The 21624-nt window shown below is 43.9% G+C and overlaps 1 protein-coding gene across 1 annotated transcript in view; it reads left to right on the top strand.

Moving 5' to 3' along the window:
• The first annotated feature begins 2139 nt into the window (after positions 1-2139).
• XKR4 (XK related 4) overlaps positions 2140-21624 on the top strand; it is a 386973-nt gene continuing 367488 nt past the window's right edge. Inside the window, exon 1 of the mRNA XM_075549673.1 lies at positions 2140-3052. Within this exon, the coding sequence (XP_075405788.1) occupies positions 2250-3052 (803 nt within the window). The 5' untranslated portion in view covers positions 2140-2249. The remainder of the gene's footprint in view (positions 3053-21624) is intronic.

The following is a 21624-nucleotide window of genomic DNA, read 5'->3' on the forward strand; positions in this document are numbered from 1 at the left end:
ATGTGAGTCATAGTATATTTTAAGAATTACACTGCCTGTCTTGTACATTTGCAAAAGTTAAGTGGGACAAAAATGAAAACTAGGTTTCCCCCCACCCTCACACACACACACACCATCCAGCTGTCGATTTGATAAACTGTGGTGCTACATTGTGCGGATGACAAATCCTGCTTGGGAAAGGTGAGGAGGACTTAAGCACTTACTGATGAAGATCAAAGACTACAGCCTTCAGTATGGAGTGCATCTCAAGAGCGAGAAAACAAACATCCTCGCACATGGTCCAAGAAACAGTATCATGATAAAGAGAGGGAAAAAATGAAAGGTCAAAAATTTTATTTTACTTTGATCTACCATCAGTGCCCATGGAAGCTGCCGTCAGGAAACCAAAAGATGTATTGCATTGGGAAAACCTGTTGCACGTGACCGCTTTAAAGTGTTAGAAAGCAAAAATGTCGGCTTGAGCATTAAGGTGTGCCGGATGCAAGCCCTGGTAATTTTTCCCTTAAATGCATGCGGAAGCTGTACATCGAATAAAGAAGACAGAATGTCGGCATCTAATTATGGTATTGGTGAAGACTGCCCGGGGGACTTCTTGGAAGAAGTAAGTACAGACAGAAGGGAGAGGACGGTGAGACTTCTCAGGTTCTAGGGACATGGTCTCAGGAGGGACTAGAAGGACATCGCTTTGGTAGAGAGGGTCAGTTGACCAAAGGAGTCCTACTCACTGAGATCTATTGACCCAGTGGCTGCAAGAGTGGGTTCAAAGTCAGGATGAAGGCGAGGATTGTGCTCGGCTGCGCGGTAAGTGGTGTACAAAGAGTGGGTCTCTATGAGGTGAACAGACCGGACGGTACCCAATAACAACATGTGCTATGGGCTTTTAAGAATCTTTCAAGCATCTGAACATATCCTATGCTCTTTGCATGCTATTTGGTAAGGCGCTTCAAGCACCGATTTAATTTATTAACTCTTTCTGGAGTTGTGGGACCACATATTCTGCAATTCCTATAGTTTTCCGAAAAGACCATTTTGGGTTTGGGATAAGGGATGGCTTCATCTTTCTGGCCTGCCGCGCGCCCAGCGGGCTGAGACTCAGTTTCCCAAGGTTGCGCGCCCCGCCCACCATGCGTAAAACCCTCCTCACGGCCCTCCCCGGCCCCCAGCGTTGCACTTCTCGCCCCCTGAAGAAGCGCAGTGCAGGGAGCACGCTCCTCGGCCCGCTAAGGCGGTCGCTCCCGCTGGCCCGCCGGCTCCAGGCTCGGAAAGCGCGGGAGCGACCGGCCTGGCGCTGGGGGCCTGCGACGAGAAAGGCTCTGCTTCTTGGTCCCCCCAGCCAGACGCCCAGCTTTCCTCTTCATCTCTCCTGACCGTCCCCCCGCCTCCCCCTAGCCCGCCGCAGGGCTGCTGGCGAGAGAGATTCCCGGCTTCCGCGCCCGCACCGCGCGCGCCTCCCCAGCGCCCTCGAGGCTGGGGCGCACACCCCCTTCAGACTCCGCTTTCCGCCCGGTGCCTCGGAGCGCGCCGGCCTGGCCCTGCCAGGGGGCTGTGCCTCCGAGAGCTACAAAGAGGCCTTGGCAGCCGAGCCCCGCCGCCGCCGCCGCCCCCCGGCGCTCCCCGCGGTCCTTGGCGCGCGCTCCAGGCAGGGCCCGCTCCTCGTCCTCCGGGCGTCTCCCTGGGCGACCTGCCGCCCGGGCTCCCGCGACCCGCGGGCCGAGCGCCCTGGGTGGCCCGCCCCTGCACGCCCCGCCCCCCGCGCGCCCCGCCCCGCCCGGGCGGGTGGGAGCGGCGGCAGCTGGAGGAGAGGGATGAGGTCATCCTCTCCCTTCGAGTCAGCTGGTGGAGGAGCGCGAGCGGGAGGAGGGGGCGCACGGGCTGGGAGGAGAGGAATGTGCAGCTCCCACAAGCGCCGCGGCGGCCGCTGCTGCTCGTGCTGCTGGCGGCGGCGGCGGCTCGGGTGGCCGGCGCCCGGCCAGGACGTGCGAGGGGGCGAGAGGCGGGTCGGGTCCGGGGCGTGCCGCCCAGCGCCGCGGGGCTCGGGGCGGGCAGCCGGGAGGCGCTGCTGCTGGCCGGCGGGGCGCCGCTAGCCCGGCCCAGCGGCCAGCTCCAGGCGGCGGGCAAGCGGAGCGCCGCGCAGGAGGCGGGAGCCGGCGGGCGAGGGGGGAGCCGGCCGCCGCCGAGGCGGTGGCGGGAGGAGGAGACAGCGGCCAGGTGTCAGAGAAAGGAGGGCTCGGCTCGCGCTCGCAGGCATCATGGCCGCTAAATCAGACGGGAGGCTGAAAATGAAGAAGGGCAGCGACGTGGCGTTCACCCCGCTGCAGAACTCGGAGCACTCGGGCTCCGTGCCCGCGCTGGCCGCCGACGGGCCGTCGGGTGCGGGAGCTGAGGACGAGGAGGCGGCGGGCGGCGGAGGCTGCTGCCAGGACGGCGGCGGCGGCGGCTCGCGCTCCTGCTGCTGCTGCACCGGCTCCTCGGGCGGTGGCTCCGGGGGCCCTGGCGGCGCGGGCGGCGGCGCTTCGGGCTCCGCGGCGCTGTGCCTGCGCCTCGGCCGCGAGCAGCGGCGGTACTCGCTGTGGGATTGCCTCTGGATCCTGGCGGCCGTGGCCGTGTACTTCGCGGACGTGGGCACGGACGTCTGGCTCGCCGTGGATTACTACGTGCGCGGCCAGCGCTGGTGGTTTGGGCTCACGCTCTTCTTCGTGGTGCTCGGCTCGCTGTCCGTGCAGGTGTTCAGCTTCCGCTGGTTTGTGCACGATTTCAGCGCCGAGGACAGCGCCGCCACCGCGACGGCCGCGGCCGGCTGCCCGCAGCCGGGCGCCGAGGGCAAGACGGGGGCCAGCGGCGGGCCGGCGCCTGGGGAAGGCGAGTCTCGCCCTGCCACGCCGCAGAGACAGGCGTCCAACGCCAGCAAGAGCAACCTCACAGCCCCGAGCAGCGGCAACCACAGCAGCGGGGCCGCGCGGGCCAGCGGCACGCACAGGTCTGCGTCCTGTGCCTTCTGCATCTGGCTCCTGCAGTCGCTCATCCACATCTTGCAGCTCGGGCAGATTTGGAGGTACCGTATCTGGGGCGGGGGAGGTGGCGGTTTGCGGCCACTACTACACGCCTACCGCTTTGCTTTTGTATGGATGCCGTGTGTGGTTACCTTGGGAGTAACAATGGTCACGGGTTTTCATTTTTAAAAGAAAGAGCCGGGGCTTCATTTTCTTCCTTTTCTTTTGGACATCACCATTCGGCTTGGGGAGGTGGTGGTGAGAGATAAGGGGTGGAGTGGGCTCGATCACTTCTCCCCTTCTCCCTTCCTGGTGCCTCAAGCTTCTCTCCATATGTCCCAGCCCCCGCCCCGATTTCAGGGCGACAGCTTCAGTGCTTTGGAATGGATTCCTGTCCTATCTTCGAAGCATCCCTTTTGATGGTGTTGAATTTGAAATATACTTTACAGTTTGCACGTCGTTTCTTGTTGTTGTTTTGTTTCATGAGAAAATGTGTGACTTCTAGTTCAGTGGGAGTTATTGCTGCTCCAAAGTATTCCATGTTTCAATTATGATTATCTGAAAAGTCCTGCACTCACAAGTAGAGAGCTCAGCAGGGACAAGGCTTGTCTTTGGAATACACATACATTTTTTTCTTTCTGAAAAAGTTCATGGAAAAAATTCATTATCTTTAGATTTCGTTTTTCCACAAATGATTTGAACCTCTTCCTGCATGTATGTGTGTGTGCATAAATATACGTGAAACATGATTAGGTACAAATTATGGGCTTACTTTTATAATGCACTTTCTGGTTATCTTGCAGTGTCACCAATTTTGATTGCTCCTGTAACTAAAAACCCCTGGAGAAGGGGCCGTGTGTCATGCAAGCTTTATCACACTTGGCATATTCATTGCCTGCTTTGCTGCTTGTCACTCAAAGGTCTAAGTCCTCCCCACAGATCTCACTTCCACATACCACCTGATATACAAGCTAAACTTGATGACCAGAGAGACACCATCATGTCAACATCCATACATGGCTATAATGAAACATGTTCAGGAATTCGTTTTTTGAATGCATGTGTTCAATGGCTTATTGTTTAACCATTTCACCCCTGTACAAGTTCTCCATATGGAAGGGTACGGCTGTCGTTGCTGACACTCCAGAGCACTTTTGACTTTGACATGACTCAGGACATGTGAAAAATGAGGAAGTTTCCTAGAACGTGCACCGATCAGGCGGTTATGGGACCACACTGCTTTGCCAGTGTTCTTTATCCATCTCACTTAGAGTTATTTATTTTGTGATAAAATAAACGTTAAGTCATTGACCATGGCGGGGGATGCCGTGTGGAGACAGCTGGAGGAATTTGTGGACTAGAGCTAGAAACGGCTTCCTGCTACCAGGGAACACGTCCAATTGAGAAGAGCAGTGGGATTCTTTCCCAACCTTTCTGAGACCATTGCTTTCAAAGCAGGGTGCATGTGGCCAGAGACATTGATTTTTTCAAATTGTGAAATTATTTTTTTCAAGCAAATACTTTGTGGAACAGTGGTATATGATATGCACTTAGGTATTGATGTTGGAAACCTCCACATTTTGTCTTCAAAGGGAATTTCTGAAATACCATTAATATGTGATAGCCATCTTTCCCATGAATGGCCAGTGCCAAGACTTTCAGCCGAGTTATCTTTAGCAAATTTAATGAAGAAGTCCAATACTGTGATTTAATTACTGTAATTATTTAGTGGCTAGGCTGCATATGATTAGTAGTTTCAATGGATAATTTCATAAAGTTTAGCATTCTATGTGATAACTCTTGGATTTGGAACTCACTCACCCTTTAAGTTTCTGATGCTGCTCACTTAAGAGTTTCTAGATTTATATAAATAATACAACTATTTCTATTGACTGTATGTTTCCTACAGATTGACACTTTTGAAAAACCTGATAATTCTGTGAACTGAAGATGTAATTTTAATTAGGTTAATGATATCTCATGAACCAAATACTTTCTCAATTACAAATTATGTTTAGTTTTTTTTAAGGAAGGAAAACACAGAAAATGAAAAATAATTAGGAAAAGAAAAGTGCCTAAAAACATCTCAATGAGACCATCGCGACTGGGTTAGCTAGTTGTAAAGAGAATAACCTAAGGAGATGGAGAGGTAGGACGGTAGGAATTGCATGTAGCAGGAAAACCACAGGCTAAGGAGCCCTTGTGGTGCAGTGGTTATGGGCTGGGCTGGTAAGCATAAAGTCAGCAGTTCAAAATCAACCAATCTGTGGGAGAAAGACCGGACCTTCCGTTCTTGTAAAGAGCTAGTGTTGAAAACTCACAGGGGCAGTTCCTTAGACTCGATGGCAGTGAGTTTGGTGTTTGGTTTTATCAGGCAAATGCATGGACTGACCCAACCCTTGCGGAAACTGGTTTCACACATGGCTCCTTTTTGATATTTTGTTAAACATTTCTCTAAGGGAAAATGCTTTCCTTAGAGGCTTTCAGGTTTATTCATGTAACTCATAATAATTTGAGAAAGAACGTTATTTCTGGAAATATTCTCATATGTGTGTCTGCATTTTCAGAATAATGTGTAAGTCTAACTTATCATCTACTGTAACCACTCTTGGATTTTGGTAAAGAACTTGCGGGGTTAACAGACAACTTGAAGGACACGCATCAAAAAGTCAGACTCATTTTCTCTTTATAAAATATCTTTTAAAAAAAATTAGCCTAATTGAAAAAGGTTCAGAAAGCTTATGGAATTTAGCACTCAAATGCATTTTAAAACAGGCAAAGTCATTTGAGTATAGAAAATAAGAATAGAACTTTAGAGATAGATGAATCTTCGATTATAGGCCAATGAAAAGTGCTTTGTTTCATATTATTGAATCAGACCATTGTGATTTCTGAAATGAGGAGCCTTCCTCTACCTCTACACTGCAGAACGACTCGGCACTGATTCCAAGCTCCTAAATCACTATTCATACTTGAACATTCTACTTTCTGAGATCAATAAAAAATTGACTATAGCTACTTTGATAACTACTCACAGCATTTTCATGAAAATATAGCTATTTTAGGAACCTGGGTGGTGGTGTAGTGGTTATGCATTGGCCCACTAACTGCAAGGCTATAAGTTCTACACCACCAGCCATTCTGTGGGCTCTCTACTTGGGTAAAGAGTTAGTCTTGGAAATCCACAGAGACACTTCTGCTCTGTCCCATAGAGTTGGCACTGACCTGATGGCAGTCAGGGGAGTTTTCTTGGTTTGGTTTTGTGTGGTTTTTGTTGTTGTTTGTTTATAGTTATTTTAAAGGCTTCATTCTAAAAGCTTTCCTTAGATAAAATCTTTTAAAATAACTTGAAAGTGTTTGCTCATTTAGAAATAAATAGCTGTTTGAAATATTGTGGGTGAGAGTTGCATTTATGCATTTATTATAAATTCCGACTGCTAAGAGCAATGATACATAATTATTTTAATTAAAGTTTACTAATGGGAAACTAACAGCAGCTTTCAAAGTACAGGAGGTGATGTTGGGAAAGAACCATTTGCTATCATGTGAAAAAGGCAATTATGACTTTCAAAGAAAGAGTGATTGCAAAGGAAAGAAAAAAGGACTTTTCTTTCTTGTTCTTGTATGAATCCAGATATTACTGGCTGCCACTCAGTTCGTGGGAAACACCAATCCTAAGGTTTTGGGTTTTTTTCCCTTATAATCATGATCAGTTATTTGTAGATATTTTTCCTTCAGAATTTCTCATATACATTTGAATCCATGTGTAATTTGTTTTCTCGCAAATATGCACATTGCAAAGCATATCTCCACAGATAATAGACAGTATTTTTACTGTTTGGATATTTGTTTTCCAATCTCTATCATGAAAGTCACATGGGAAATATATGGGGAAACAGCACCTTGCCCTGCTCTCATTATGCCAGACTGTGGGGACAGTCTCCCCTGCAAGGGAAGAGCAGATGGTCCACAGGTGTTAAAGTGTGCTCCATGTTTAAACAGATCTGGAAAATGTCAGGGCAGAGAAAGTGAAATAGATGTCGCTTTAACTGGATTTATCAGAGCCTTTAATAAGTCATGTGAAATTATCAGTAACTTAAAAAGCGTACCTTTTAAACACTTGTAATAATCAGCCACACAAAGCACTTTGAGAAATGTTTGGGTCCATTCTTAAACCTGGCTAAATTTTGTACAGTTCTTTAAATTACAAATGTTTTTGTACTCTTTCTCTTATTCAGTTTTTACAATAACCTATGAAGAAATTGTTAATATCTCTGCATATATTAGAAGGCTGATTCAGAGATGTTAAGTAACTGGCTCAAGGTATACTAACCTATTTTGTAAAGGAGCCAGGAATCAAAACGAGGCCACCCTACCTTAAAAGCTGTACCTTTCTGGCTCCACTGGCTGATGCACATGACAAGTTGGCTAATGATGACCAGATGGTACAGTGAGCTGCGGTTTGCATAGACTATGGGGGCTTTCCATCAATACTCTAGTGCTTCTGTGCCAAGACAGGGACTTGAGCCCCATTCATCTGACTCTTCAGACCAGCGTTCCTTCTACTTCACCATTTGACCACGATGAAGTAGTAAATCACACCTGAGTAACCAGGTATTGTAGTGGCATTCACAATAAAATGAGGTCATGTATATGAAAATGCATAAAGTGCTTTGAAAGTGATGAAGAGGCTCTGGAGAACAGGAGTGGCCGGGAAAGCTGAGCTCATCCTAGATTGTGATGCAGGTTAGGGAAGACTGTTGTCTTTTGCTGGATTTATTGAATGGTTACTTTCTGGACACGTGTGTTCCCACTCGTGCATATTCATTTATGTAATCAATATATATTGAGCAAACTGTATGCAAGTTACTGTGCTAGTCTCTAGTTATCTCAAGATGAAGAAAACATACATTTTCTTTCAAGGAATCTAGTATTTGGTGAGAAAAAAGAAAAATAACAGTCAATTACAATACAGTGAAATCTGCAATATGTTAAAAGTAAGAAAGTCAGACTACCATGGTGTCAGTAAGAATTTGTAGTAGGGGATGTCTGAGTAGCGTGGGTGAATGACAGGGGCTTTGGCTGCAGAGGCTTCCAGTCCAGCATGCGTAAAGGCAGAGGGCAAGAAAGAGCCAGGCAAGTGAGTCTGCATGTTAAATATACACTAAGGGGGCGAGAACAGTGGAGGGTGGAGAATTAGTTGGGTAAGATAATAAAAGGAATTTAAATTTTATTTTCAAGTCATTGAGGAGTCACAGAAGAATCATTTCCCTTGTCTTTGTTAAGTAGCATTGAATGGGTTCCAACTCCCAGTGAACTATGTACTGTCGAATGAAACGCTGCCCAGTCCTACGCCAGCCTCCCGATTGTTCTTGTTTGAGCCACGGTGTCGATCTTCTAGAGCAGTGGCTCTCACCCTTCCTCACGCTGCAACCCTTTAATACAGTTCCTCATGTGGTGGTGACCCCCACCCGTAACAGTCTTTTCATTGCTCCTTCATCACTGTCACTTTGCTACTGTTATGAATCGTCATGTAAATAGCTGATATGCGGGAGGTATTTTCATTGTTACAAATTGAACATAATTAAAGCATAGTGATTAATCACAAAGCAATATGTAATTATATATTGTGGAATACTGATTTCTAATGACAAACAAATGAAATATCGCATTGAAGCATGGTGCAGCTTGAGTAACAGTCTTCACGCCTGGTATATGTATGTGGGCGGATCTGCATGTGGGCGGACCGCCTGGAGACGGATAGAGGAGCGGTGTCTCGGTTCCTAAGACCATTGGAGATATGTGTTTTCTGATGGTCTTAGGCGACTCCTATGGAAGGGTCGTTGGACCCCTAAAGGGAATGCGACCCATAGGTTCCAACCACTGTTCTAGAGGGCCTTCCTCTTTAGCAAGCACGATGCCTTTCTCCAGCGACTGGCCTCTTCTGATACTTTAGATGAAGGAAGTTTTGCCATCCTTGCCTCCAAAGAGCCTTCTGTCTGTATTGCTTCCAAGAAATATTTGTTTTTTTGGCAGTTCATGGCATTTTCAGTATGCTTCACTAATGAATCATTGAGGGGTACTTAAAAAGAGTATTATATCATTGTTTTACCTATAAGAAAAATAGGAATTGAAATTTTATGCCATAAATTCCTCTCAGTCCTGTGGAAATTAAGTTGATTTTAAATAATTTGAGTATGGGTATAGTGGGAATGCGTAGACCCCAAAATTGTGGAAGCATAGCATTTCAGCAAAACAGGGTGGCTGTCATTTTAATCATATTTATGCAAAACTGAATTCCTCTCCAAAAAATAACTCATTTTGCATTACTTTTTGAAGCACTTTTCTGAAAGATATAGTGGGCTTCACCTTATTGAAATTTAGGTTTCCTGGTTCATACCAATTTGTTCCTTATATTTGCATAGGGTATGACATTTCCAGAGAATCTCCATGTCTTCTTCCTTATTTTATCCTCCAGAATAATCTTGTGAGGCAGCATTTTCATTTTGAATCTGTGGAAATTGAGGTATAGATATATTTAAATAGTTTTCTCCCTAGGTCACATTGTTCCATGCATATTCCAACATAGAATTCAATACTAGGAAACATTGGGATACTGGAAGAAAAGCAACAGAATGCTTGCTGAGACACAGGATGGTTAGGTAGCCGGGAAACCGGAAGGCCTGAGAGTTTCTCATAACTACTGAATTGTGGATCATCGCTGTATTACATTATATTTGTATATATGTATTATATTTATATTTGTGTATATATATTTGCATGTACAAATATAATATATAATGCACATATATACAAGAGGCATTGGACTTTCCCATGAGTCCTTAGGACAAAATAAATGGGAACTGCAGGGAGACAGAGAGCTCCTCACCACTGAAAGTGTTTAAGCCTAGTTTGGAAAATTGTAGGCAGACATGTGGTAGAGGAACTATCATGCACATAGTTGAACTAGACCATCTTCCATTTCTGATATTTTCAAACTCTATGACAATTTCCATTATTATATGCTTTTCCAAACATAGTGGACTTTGCTTTGGGTGGGTAAAAGTTGTAGAGGAAATCTGTTTGAAATACTGCCCTTGTGTCATTTTAAAATCTATTCCTTGGTTTATGGACCCAGACTCTTCCATGCAGCAACCTTAAGTGCTGGGCTTGATATTTAGACATCTGAGCTAGCTGACAGAATGAAGTCTTTCACAGTGTACACTTGCTTAAGTTTCCGTACGACTTGGAATCGATGCATAAACTTGTGGTGCTTATTTATACCTGTTTCAATAATTTTGCAATAACTAGTGCAAAGCTGTAAATTGTTTCCATTCTCAGAAACCATTTTCTGCACTCCCCCCCAAAATTGAAGACTACTCTCACAGAACAATTGAATGTGGTCTTTATATTTCCAGTTTTGAATAAGGACAGTACTTGTGTATCTTTAAGCCAAGGGCCTTGCATTGACTTTGTTGAGTATATGAAGTTCTCTAATGTTTGAATACCCAAATTCACAATTTCATATTGAATGTATTCTACATTTTTCAGTTTGAATAAGATAGTCTACTTATGAATTTAAATAACACTAATCGCTGAATAATTTTCCTTTATACACACTTATGGACTAATCTGATTAACATATTTCTTTGACTGACTTTTGAAATCTGAACAGAGTATCACACTAACTAGGCCTACAGAAGCAAGACTAAACATTAGACTTACATTTGTTCTTCTAATTGCTCAAATATAAGGTGAATTATTGGAAAGTATGTATCGTTGTTCCAGGATGATGTGGTTTTGTTTCTTCAGGGAGTTGTTTCACCTTTGATAGGAAGAAAGAGGCTGCCTGAAGATTCATTGTAATAAATTGCTGTATTAACCCAGCATAGCTTTGCCTCTTATTATTTTGCCATTCAAGTAGGATGTATAATCTTACAAGAGTTTTAATTTCTTTATGGATGTAAAAGAAGATCACACTCAGTTTATTCTAAAAAATTCTTGAACATACACCAAGCCAACCACATAACGTTTTCATTGGTAGCTGGTGAAATAGTGGGCAGGAAGGAAGATCATGATCAGTGAGTAATGAATCTACTATTCTATAGGTATGTGTATGTGTGTGGGTGTATGTACACATGTGTAGATAGGAAGAAAAGAAGAGGCTGCTCTGGTAAATATTTACCGTCTCAGAAGCCCTAGGGAGTGGTTCTACTTCAGGGTTTCTATTAGTCAGCATCAATTGGACGGCTGTGGGGTTGGGTTTATATATGGCCTTATACAGCCTCACCAGATGGAATGAATACACAAGAACCAAATTGTATTTATGGAAAGAGATATAGTCATCAGGCAGGAAAATCATCAGACGGGGCCAACTGAGGAATAGGCCAATAATTGCTCATCTGAAAGTACACATTGAAGCTAAAGAAAATTAAATCCATGAGAAGCAAAGTACACCCTTCAGTATATCCTACTTGAAATTACAGACCATCCCCAAGGTAGTTTTGATGCATTGAACACTAATAATCAGTGGCAAGACACATTGTGGGATGACATCAAGGACATCATGCATGAAGAAAGACAAGACCAACGGTATAATAGTGAAGACAAATGAATCAGTAAATCTGCTGTGGAATAAAAACATGCAGAATGCTCCTTACAAGGGAAGATAGCAAAACTTTGTCACATACCTTGGATGTGTTATCGGAAGGAATAATCCCTGGAGAAGGACATCAAGTCAGTAAAGTGGAAGGTCAGGGAAAACTAGGAAGACACTGAGGGAGAGAGATTGATACAGTGGTTCAAACCATGGATGCTAAGATAGCCAAGGCTGTGAGGATAGAGCAGCACCAGGCGGTTATGAAAATGGTTACCATGAGCCAAGATCAGCAGTAATCTGTTCCCACAAAGATTGCAGTTTTTAAAATAACCTTTGTGTTCTTCATGAATGATGGCCTCTCACAGCTCATCATGCCTTCTGCCATCAGTGTTCAGTGCATCAAATCTGTTTTGGAGATGTTCTCGAAATTCATGTGGGATAGACTTCAGGTCGTATTTTGGCTATTGTGGACTTGTTTTATTTTTCTTCAACTTTAACCTGAATTTACATATGAGCAATTGAGAGTCTGTTCAAAAATATTGAATGGTGCAAAAAAATCAAAAGAAGATGGAAAGATATAGTCATTGTACCAAAGGAATTAGTCAGTATTCAACTATTTCAGGAGGCAGCATATGAGCAAGAATCAATGGTGCTGAAGGGCAAAGTTCAAGCTGCACTGAAAGAGCGTTAGCCAAAATCAAGGCTCCAGGAATTGATAGAACACCAGTTGAAATGTTTCCACAAGCTGATGAATCACTGGAAGCACGTATTTGTCTATGCCAGGAAATTTGGAAGACAGATACCTGGCCAACCGACTGGAAGAGTATGGGTACATATTTGTACACATTCTACAGAAAGGTAACCAGCAGGATGCTCAAATCATAGACCAATGTCACTTATTACTAAATGTAAGTAAAATCTTACGGAACATCATCCAACAACTTTGCAGCAGTATGTCGACAGGGGGCTTCCAGAGGTGCAGGCCAGATTCAGAAGAGGACTTGGAACAAGGGATATCATTGATGTCAGATGGCTCTTGGCCCAAATCAGAATACCAGAAAGATGTTTACTTGTGTTTTATTGACTATGAAAAAGTATTCAATTTTGTGAATCATAAACTATAGTTAACCTTGAGAACAATGGGTATTCCAGAACACTTCACTGTACTCCAACAGAACTTGTACCTGGATCAAGAGGCAGTTGTGATAACAACATAAGGGAATAGTGCAGGGTTTTAAATCAGGAACGCCTTTATGACCCCCCGATGCTATATCTTTTGATAGCGGCTTATGCACCCGCTTTGTCTTCAGTGATCACATTGAGAAGATTAGCATCATGGAATGCCAGTTTCATAGAACAAAGTGTTCTTGCATTGAGGGAGTATTTGAGTAGAGGTCCACTGTCCAGCTGCTACGTTAATACTAAACCTATAAATTTATGTACATAGATCCATTTCCCCATCGACATATATAAATATATTTACATATGTACATGCCTTTCTTTAGACCTATAAATGTCCTTTGCCTCCTAGTTCTTTCCTCAATTTCTTTTTACTTTCTTCTTGTCTGACTCATGTTTAACCTTCATTTGGGTTTTGGTGATTCCTCTCTGTTACATTGCCCTTGATCAAGGCCAAACAGGCCTCCTACACCTTCCTTGCCATCAGTTTTGCATCACGCATTGTTCCCTTGTCCCTGGGTTTAACACCCACTTCCTTTCCTCCACCTCTCCCTCTCCTATGTCCCCCAGGAACTGTTGGTCCCATTGTTTTCTCCTCAAGATTGTTTATCCCACCTATCTTATCTAGATAGACCTGCAGAGATAATAATATGCACAAAAAACAAGACAGAGAAAAACAAAGCAACATAAGAAAACAAAACAATAACAGAAACCTGACAAAGAAAAGAAAAGCCTGTCAGGCATCAAAGAACAAAATATATTGTGAATGAGGTGGTGTGGTAGCTATATAATTGTCAATTTAAGGATTAAGCGCGTAAGGGTGGAGTTTAGCCTGTTAATCAGGTCATAGCCAAGGAGGCTTCTGGGTGGGCCTAGCCTTCCCCTAAGGATTCTGGGAATTCCAGTATTTCCTCCTTGGAGGTAGGAGACTGCTCTCACCCTGGGAGACAACAGCTGACAAGATACCACCGTGATGCAGCCCTGCATGCTGGAGAAGCCATGCAGAGACCCCTGCCAGCACTGAGATGTTTCCAATGTCACTGGATCCAAAGACTTTCTCTCCACTGGCCTCTGATTTTCTACATTTGGTGTCACTGCATGTGTTCTGTGAGTCTGAAGAGGACTTTATAGACTGGTATCAGACATATGGGCTAATATCAGACTTATGGACTTGATCTGGACTGGACTGGGATGTTTTCTCAGTGTCCAATTGCTCTTGTACATAAAGCTCTTTCTTATACACATTTGTGTGTTCATGGATTTGTTTCTCTAGTCTACCCAGACTAACACAGGGGGAGTGTGGAATGGAGATTCAAAGCCCATCTGTAGGCAACTGGGCATCCCCTTACAGAAGGGTTTCAGGGAGGAGATGAGCCAGTTGGTGCAGTATAGCACTGATGAAACATATAACTTTCTTATACTTCTTTAATGCCCCTCCCCACTATCATGATCCCAATTCTACCTTACAAATCTGGCTAGACCAGAGGATGTACACTGGTACAGATAAATGCTGGAAACACAGGGAATCCAGGACAGATAAACCCCTCAGGACCAATAATGAGAGTAGTGATACCAGGAGGTTAAGGGGAAGGTGGGGTAGAAAGGGGGAACCAATTACAATGATTTACATATAACCCCCTTCCTTGTGAACAGATAACAGAAAAGTGGGTGAAGGGAGACATAGGACAGTGTAAGACTTGAAAAGAATTAATAAATTATCAAGGGTTCATGAGGGAGGGAGGGAAAAAATGAGGAGCTGATACCAAGGGCTTAAGGGTTCATGAGGGAAGAAGGGGGGAAATGATACCAAGGGTTCAAGTAGAAAGAAATGTTTTGAGAAGGATGATGGCTACAAATGTGCTTGACACGATGTATGTATGGATTGTGATAAGAGTTGTACGAGCCCCCAATAAAATGATTAAAAATAAATAAATCAGGAAATGTGTTCAACAGGGTTGTATCCTCCCACCATATTTATTCAGTCTGTGCGCTGAGCAAATCATCAGAGAAGTTATGATTTCGGCATCAGAATTGGAGAAAGGCTTATTAACAACCTACAATGCGCAGATGACACAATCTTGCTTGCTGAAAGTGAGGAGCACTTGAAGCACTTGCTGATGATGATCAGGGATTGTGCAGGAACCATTGTGGGGGTAGTTCAGGACTGGGCAGTGTGGATTATGACTCAATGTCAAGAAGACCAAATCCTCACAACTGGACCAACAGGTAACATGATGGGTGGAGAAAATGTTGAAGATTTCAAGGATTTTATCTTGTTGGATCCACAATCAAGCATCATGGAAACAGCAGTCAAGGGATTCAAAGATGAATTGGATTAGGTAACTGCTACATGATCTTTTTAGAGTTTTGAAAAGCAAGGATATTGCTTTTTGAGGACTAAGGTGCAGCTGACTCAAGCCAGGGTAATTTCAATTGGTTCATATGCATGTGAAAGGTGGGCATTGAATAAAGAAGACCAAAGAATCATGCATTTGAATTGTGTGGAGAAGAATATTGAAAGTACCATTCATTTCTGAAAAGCCAATTTGATCTGTTTTGGAAGAAGTGCGCCAGAGTGCTCCTTAGATGCCAGGATAGGGAGACTTCGTCTTACATACTTTAGACATATTATCATAAAAGACCAATCCTTGGAGATAGACATCTCATGATTGGTAAAGGGGAGGTTGCCACCAAAATGAGGAAGGGCTTCAATGAGATGTATTGACACAGTGACTGCAACATAGGAACCATTGTGGGGATGGCTCAGGACTGGGCAGTGTTTTGCTCGGTTGTGTATAGGGTAGCCATGGGTAGCCACCTCGATGGCACTCCACAACATCAGCAACAGCAATGAGAGGTTGCAGCCTAGAAAATCATATGGGTCAGGTATACCTTGTCACGTGAGAGAGCCACGGGTCAAAACTCTTTGAAAGGGTCTAACAGCATTATTCTATTGGGAAGTTTATAGCAATGACCACCACAGCCCCCCCATCACTGTTCTCCCTGTCATCACAACACATTAATTCCATGTTTATCACATGCTGGGAACTAATATCCATTGCTTCTTTCAAAGGGAATTATGAAGAATTAAAATGGGAATAAATCAATCTAGAAAATGGCTAGAAGCAAGAGATTGGCTGATTTTGTGACAGTACTGTATATACTCGAGTATAAGCAAACCCAAATAACAGCCGAGGCACCCCATTTTACCACAGAAATTGCATTAAAATGTACGAAAAAACTCAGCTTATACATGAGTGTATGTGGTATGTCTCTTCGAACCCTAAAATGTGAGAATCATACATATGGTTAATGGATCTTATTTTAACAGGCCGTTGTCTTTTGGGGGTTTGGGCTGGATGAGAAGTCAGGAGAGGTGATTTGCCCTGTGGACGAGCAGTCGGCACGTTCTCTAAGGTCTTCGGGTTCTGTTCATCAGTTTGATACATGTAGCCCAGCTCTGGGACCCGCGCAGTGTTCCAGGGCTGCTTTGGGTTTCTTCTTTCTCCATGGTAGCTTCCTATCCACATGGATGTGACTGTTCTGATAGTCAAGGTTCCTGCAAGCTCGGAATTTTGTGGCATCATTTCAATTATCATGAAATAAAGCCATTTTCACCATGTGCTATTATGTTCATAATTTGTGAGCGAGATTGAATATGTTCATATGACTAAACCTCGATAGACTTGGGAAGATACATTTCAGGGAGCAATGTTCACATGGAACAATGCTACATAGGCTCAGAAAGAATTGTCTGTGAGAAGGGGGCTTTGTAGCGAGGCTTGCTTTTAAATAAAAGCCTGTGGGCTACGGTGTCACAGATTAAGTGTCACAGATTTAATGTGGCAAAAATTGAGTTTGAACTCTATACAAAGATGGTATATCAGGCTTGTACCTGTTAGTGAGTCATTGGTTGGTACAAATGATCACTGTATTAATGCCGCCGGCTGCTAACTGAAATGTTGGAGGGTTGAATTTTATTCCATTACACTTAAAGCTCATTTACAAAATCCATTTCATTTCTAAAAATCAGGATTGTAAATGATATAATCCAAAGTCAAAGGAGGGAATAGTGTCAGAGCCTAAATTGTGAGAATCTGGTTTGCAGAAGGCTATGGATGACAATGGGAACCCAAGATACATTTGTGGGAACTACGTAGGAAATAAGCCTCCAGGGAGCTCCCTGTATCCATAATGAGGGAGGGGAGGAACGTGGTCACTAAACAGAGTGCGTTGCAGAGAGAGTGGAGAAGATCGCAAGGAGAAATGTGACTTAAACAGTTGAAACCTTGTCAGTTGATCCCCCCTCTGATGCACGCTGGACCTGATCTGGTTTTCAACATTTTCCTATTTGCGTTTGTTTATATTGGGGTTTATCTCAGGTGTGTTATTTCATTGGGGGTCGTCCTTTTGAATTTGTGTTATATGTTTTCCTATTTTTCGGTACGTGAACTCCAGGACTGATGAACTTATAGTGACAGTCAGTAAGGCTTTTGGGGGAGGGGTGGGGTGGAGGGTATACAGTGGTGGTGGAGGGTGGTGGTAAAAGGGAGACGGTGTCAAGGAGTCCAGGAAGGAAAATTATGTTTGGGAACTGATAGTGGTAGCAGTTGTACAATACTGCTTAATGTGATTGAATTATGGAATGATATGATATATATATTAACTCCCATGCCCCCCCATAATAAAACAAACCAAAAAAACCCAAATTAGACTTACACAGTCAGAGGAAGGCTGGAGCTACGGCCTTAAAAGAATTCGCACAGACTTTCTTATGCATTTTCTTATTGCCAGCTGTCATTCAACCAGTCCCTGATTCATGGTGACTGCACACACAACTGAACAAAATGCAGAACTGCCCTGTGCCATCTGCGTGGCTGGTGGGGGATGACGGTTATCATCCATAGAGCTTTCCTTTGCTGAATTTCAGAAGTGGATGCCAGGGCTTTGCTTCCTTCATTTGCATGCATGCTTCATAATGGAAAACAAGGGTCTAATGCCGCAGAGTGTTGAGCTAGAAGGAACCGTGACAATCCACTTTCAGGAAACCAGCTATCGAAGTCCCTGGAGCATAGTTTTATCCTGACACACATTGGGTCGTGAAGGGGCCTTCATGAGGGAATTTGGGTGACATTTGAGATGTCCTATCATTTTCCTAGGTGTAGGCAGCATTGCCCGAACCTTTCCTACACAGGAATTGCTTAGAGTCCTAGGATGTTAGCAATCCATCATAAACCTGAATGATTTTCAACCCCATGCCAGTAAAACCCCACACCAGATTCCCTATGTTGATGCTGATTCATGGAGCCCCTCTAGGACAGGGTAGAACTGCCCTGTGAGTTTCTGCCACTGTAGCTCCATATTTCTCCCACCGAGTGGCCGACCTTGCAGTTGGCAGCCCAACACGTAACCACTACACACTATCATGGCTCCTACCCCAGGCTAACAGTTAGATTCTTCAAATGAAAAACAGCAACAACAATAACACAATCCCTTTTAAGTATTTATTTCAAAGTGTTTGGAACTTAGTAAACCAAAATAGTCTCTCCTCTTTATTATTCTTATGTAGGCTGTCAGCATAAATTTGTTTGTTTAATTTATATACATCATTATTGGTTTTTGTTTCCCTGTAAGGAGAGCTCTTTTATATAAATAGCTGTAGAGGGAACCCCAGTAAAACGGGAACTCATGCATATGTGGGAAAAGGAGGACCTGTAGTTACCATGACCCTAAACGAGGGATACATTGATGTTCTTCCCATCAAGTCAATTCAATTGAAGGACAGAAGTCAGCATTGCAAACCACTGGTGTGGGGGATTTCATCCATGTTAAAAAGCAGGGTGACTTTCAGTTTTTATAGCTCATGTTTAACAGCCATGAATAGAAGAAATCTGCTTTTGGCCTAATTCTTTACTGTTTAGATCGTTCCTTTTCCTAGTTGCTGAGTGTCAGTAATAAAAACAGGAGTAACGAGTGATGCAGTAGCAATAACAAAATGGTTTCCTGATTCTCAGCTTGAACTCCTGATATGATCACAGCATCAGCAACAAAGAGGATAAGATCCTTCTGGGCAGTAGGTGACAGATTTGCAAAGCCTTCTTTGGTTTTGATAGCTCACTACTTTCTTATTTTGCAGAAATAAAATAAAATAACAATACGGTTTTAAAATGTAGGTCAATTCCAGAGGGCTCTCCAAACCATTTTACAGTCCTTGGGTCAGTGACTGTGAATGAGGAAGGATATTCCATTCAGTTTAGTGTTTCTAGGGGCTGTATTGCTATGAAGATCGGTGTCACCGTTAGCCAGTGGGATTTTCTTGATTCTGGGTCTGTGTAAGTTGTATGTCTAAAAGACTGAGCTCTTGACAGGAGGGGAACCTAACACCATTCGAGTGGGAGCACTTTGTACGTGCAAGGGGGTTTTATCAGGCTCATGGAAAAGTAGAATTAAATGACAATGGAAGTTTTCCATATTTTTTGAAGCTGCTCCTTTTAGTTATTCTACTTTTTTGCAAATTAATCAGCAGTTTGATTGTTGTAGGTTAGAACTGCTATCTTACTTCAAAATATGGTTGTTATCAAATGAATAAGACCCGATGTTGTCAAGCCAATTTTGATTCATAATTACCTTAGGGGACTGACAAGAGCTGTCCATTGGGTTTTTTTTAAGCCTTTACAAAAGTCGGCAGATCATCGTTCTCACTCTAACCTTTCAGTTAGCAGTCGAGTAGGGGAGAAAAATCTGACGTTTTAATTCAGGAATATTGTCTGTGTAGTCTAGGAACTGTCCTGAAGTAGCGGTCTGTGATGTGTTACTAGGTTAGGGTGTTTTTAGTGAGCCACGCATCTATGAGCTTGATGAAGATTTAACTGCTAGAGGAGCCAACCACAAAAGGAGGAGGGCATTTGTAATCAGAGAGCACACTTGCAAATTCTTGGATGCGGGAGTGGAAAACTGTATTGATAACTACTACAGACTAAAGCCCGCGAATTGCCCGCCTGATCCTGACTCACAGTGATCTTCAGCTATCTCGGGGACGTGCTCCTTAGGGATTTCCAGGACAGCTTTCTCAGAAGTACTTTGTCACAGGCCTTTGTTTTGAGGCACCAGCTTAGGAAGCACAAGATAAATCTCACTAAAATTTAAACAAGGGCTTTCATAAGTTTGGCAGTTAAGTGAGTTTGTTCTATGGGCAGGAAGACAAACGTCAAGTTGTGTAAATGGTCAGGTTTATAGGGTCACCTTGTAACTGAGGATGGCAATGAAGTGTGGAGCCTAATGATATCCGAGCTCAGGATTCTATTGTCACAGGAAGTCAGTGATTAGAAGGTCCAGACCAAGACAAATCATTATTGGAGGGAACATAGGAGAAACGCGGTCATGCAAGTGAGGGCCAGGAATAGGCATGCTAACTGCAGGGAGATGTGAGACTCTGAGATCAAGTGCCGCAAGAGAGCGGACTCCAATATGAGTGCTCCTGATGTGAAGCTGAAAGGAACCATGGGCATTTTATGCTTTCCTTATGTAATTTCTGCTTGGTCTGAGCAAAGCCCCAGCCTAGAGTCCCAGGGCCAACTCTACCAAAGGGGGGCACACAGGTGGGATGCAGGTACTCAGCACACTCATCACGAGAACAGGAACAACAGCAAATGAAGAGTGATAACATTTTATCCGTGGATTCTATAAATATTGGCATAAAATCATGGTAAATAAAATATATTGGCTAAGAATGTGCACTCAACCAGTTTACCGACTGGGAAAGAGGTAAGTCCGGTGTTCACCCCCTGTCCCCACTCCAAGTGAGTCTGCAGTGTTGAGCGTGGAGGAACCGGGGCGAAGACACAGAGTGCGTCTAAGGACCAGCAGCGGGTCTTGCTCTGGGAAGTTCTTTAGACATTCAGGAGCCTAGGCCCCTGACAGACATCATTAATCACATCTGCATTTTATTTTTATTTTACTTTTTATTGCGGTAAAATACATATAATAAAATAAAATGTACCATTAAATTATTTTTTACGTGTATGACTCAGTGATATTAACAGTGTACAACCATCACTACTGTTTATTTCTAAAAATGTTGATTACTTCAAACAGAAACTCTGTACCTCTTCAGCAGTAACTTCCCATTATACCGGTCCTTTGTAATCGCTGATCTGGTTTTCTCTCTATACTTTGCTTATCTGGGTATGTTGTATGATTATCTGCCCCTTTGGGTCTGACTTATTCTTCTCCACATAGTTTCAGGTTCATATCTGCCACATGCGTCAGAACTTCATTTCTCTGCATGGGCGAAGAGCCTTCTCTTGCGTGCATATACCCTCTTTTGTTTATGCCTCCATCTCTTGATGCCCACGTTCCCTGTTTCCACTGGTTAGCTGTTGTGAATGATGCTGCAAGGGAAACTGAGGTACACATATCTGAGCACCTGCTTTCAGCTGCTTGGGGAATATGCCCAGGGGTCGAATTGCCGGGGCCGATGGTGATTCTCACGAGCCCCGGTGGCACAGTGCTTCAGTGCTCGGCAGTGGACTGGCACCTGAAAGGCTAGTGTTTCAACCCTGCCAGCCACTGAGTGGAAAAAATATGTGGCGATCTGGCAGCTGCTGGCCTTGGAAATCCTATGGCCTCTTCTACTCTGTCCAAGAAGGTCACTGTGTGTCATAATCCACTGATGGCAGTGGGCTAATGGCAGGGTAATCTTATGCATAGTTTTTGAGGCAGGACAAAGTGCATTTTAACAAGATCCCCAGCTGATAAATATACCCAATACAACTTGTTCCAGAGTTGGAAGCAGTCTCCTCAGCTGAAATGAGCAAGGAGGGCTAATGGATCAGGTGGGGCTGACCTGGATATTAT

This window comes from Tenrec ecaudatus, chromosome 5, assembly GCF_050624435.1.
Source record: "Tenrec ecaudatus isolate mTenEca1 chromosome 5, mTenEca1.hap1, whole genome shotgun sequence".
Lineage (NCBI taxonomy): Eukaryota > Metazoa > Chordata > Mammalia > Afrosoricida > Tenrecidae > Tenrec > Tenrec ecaudatus.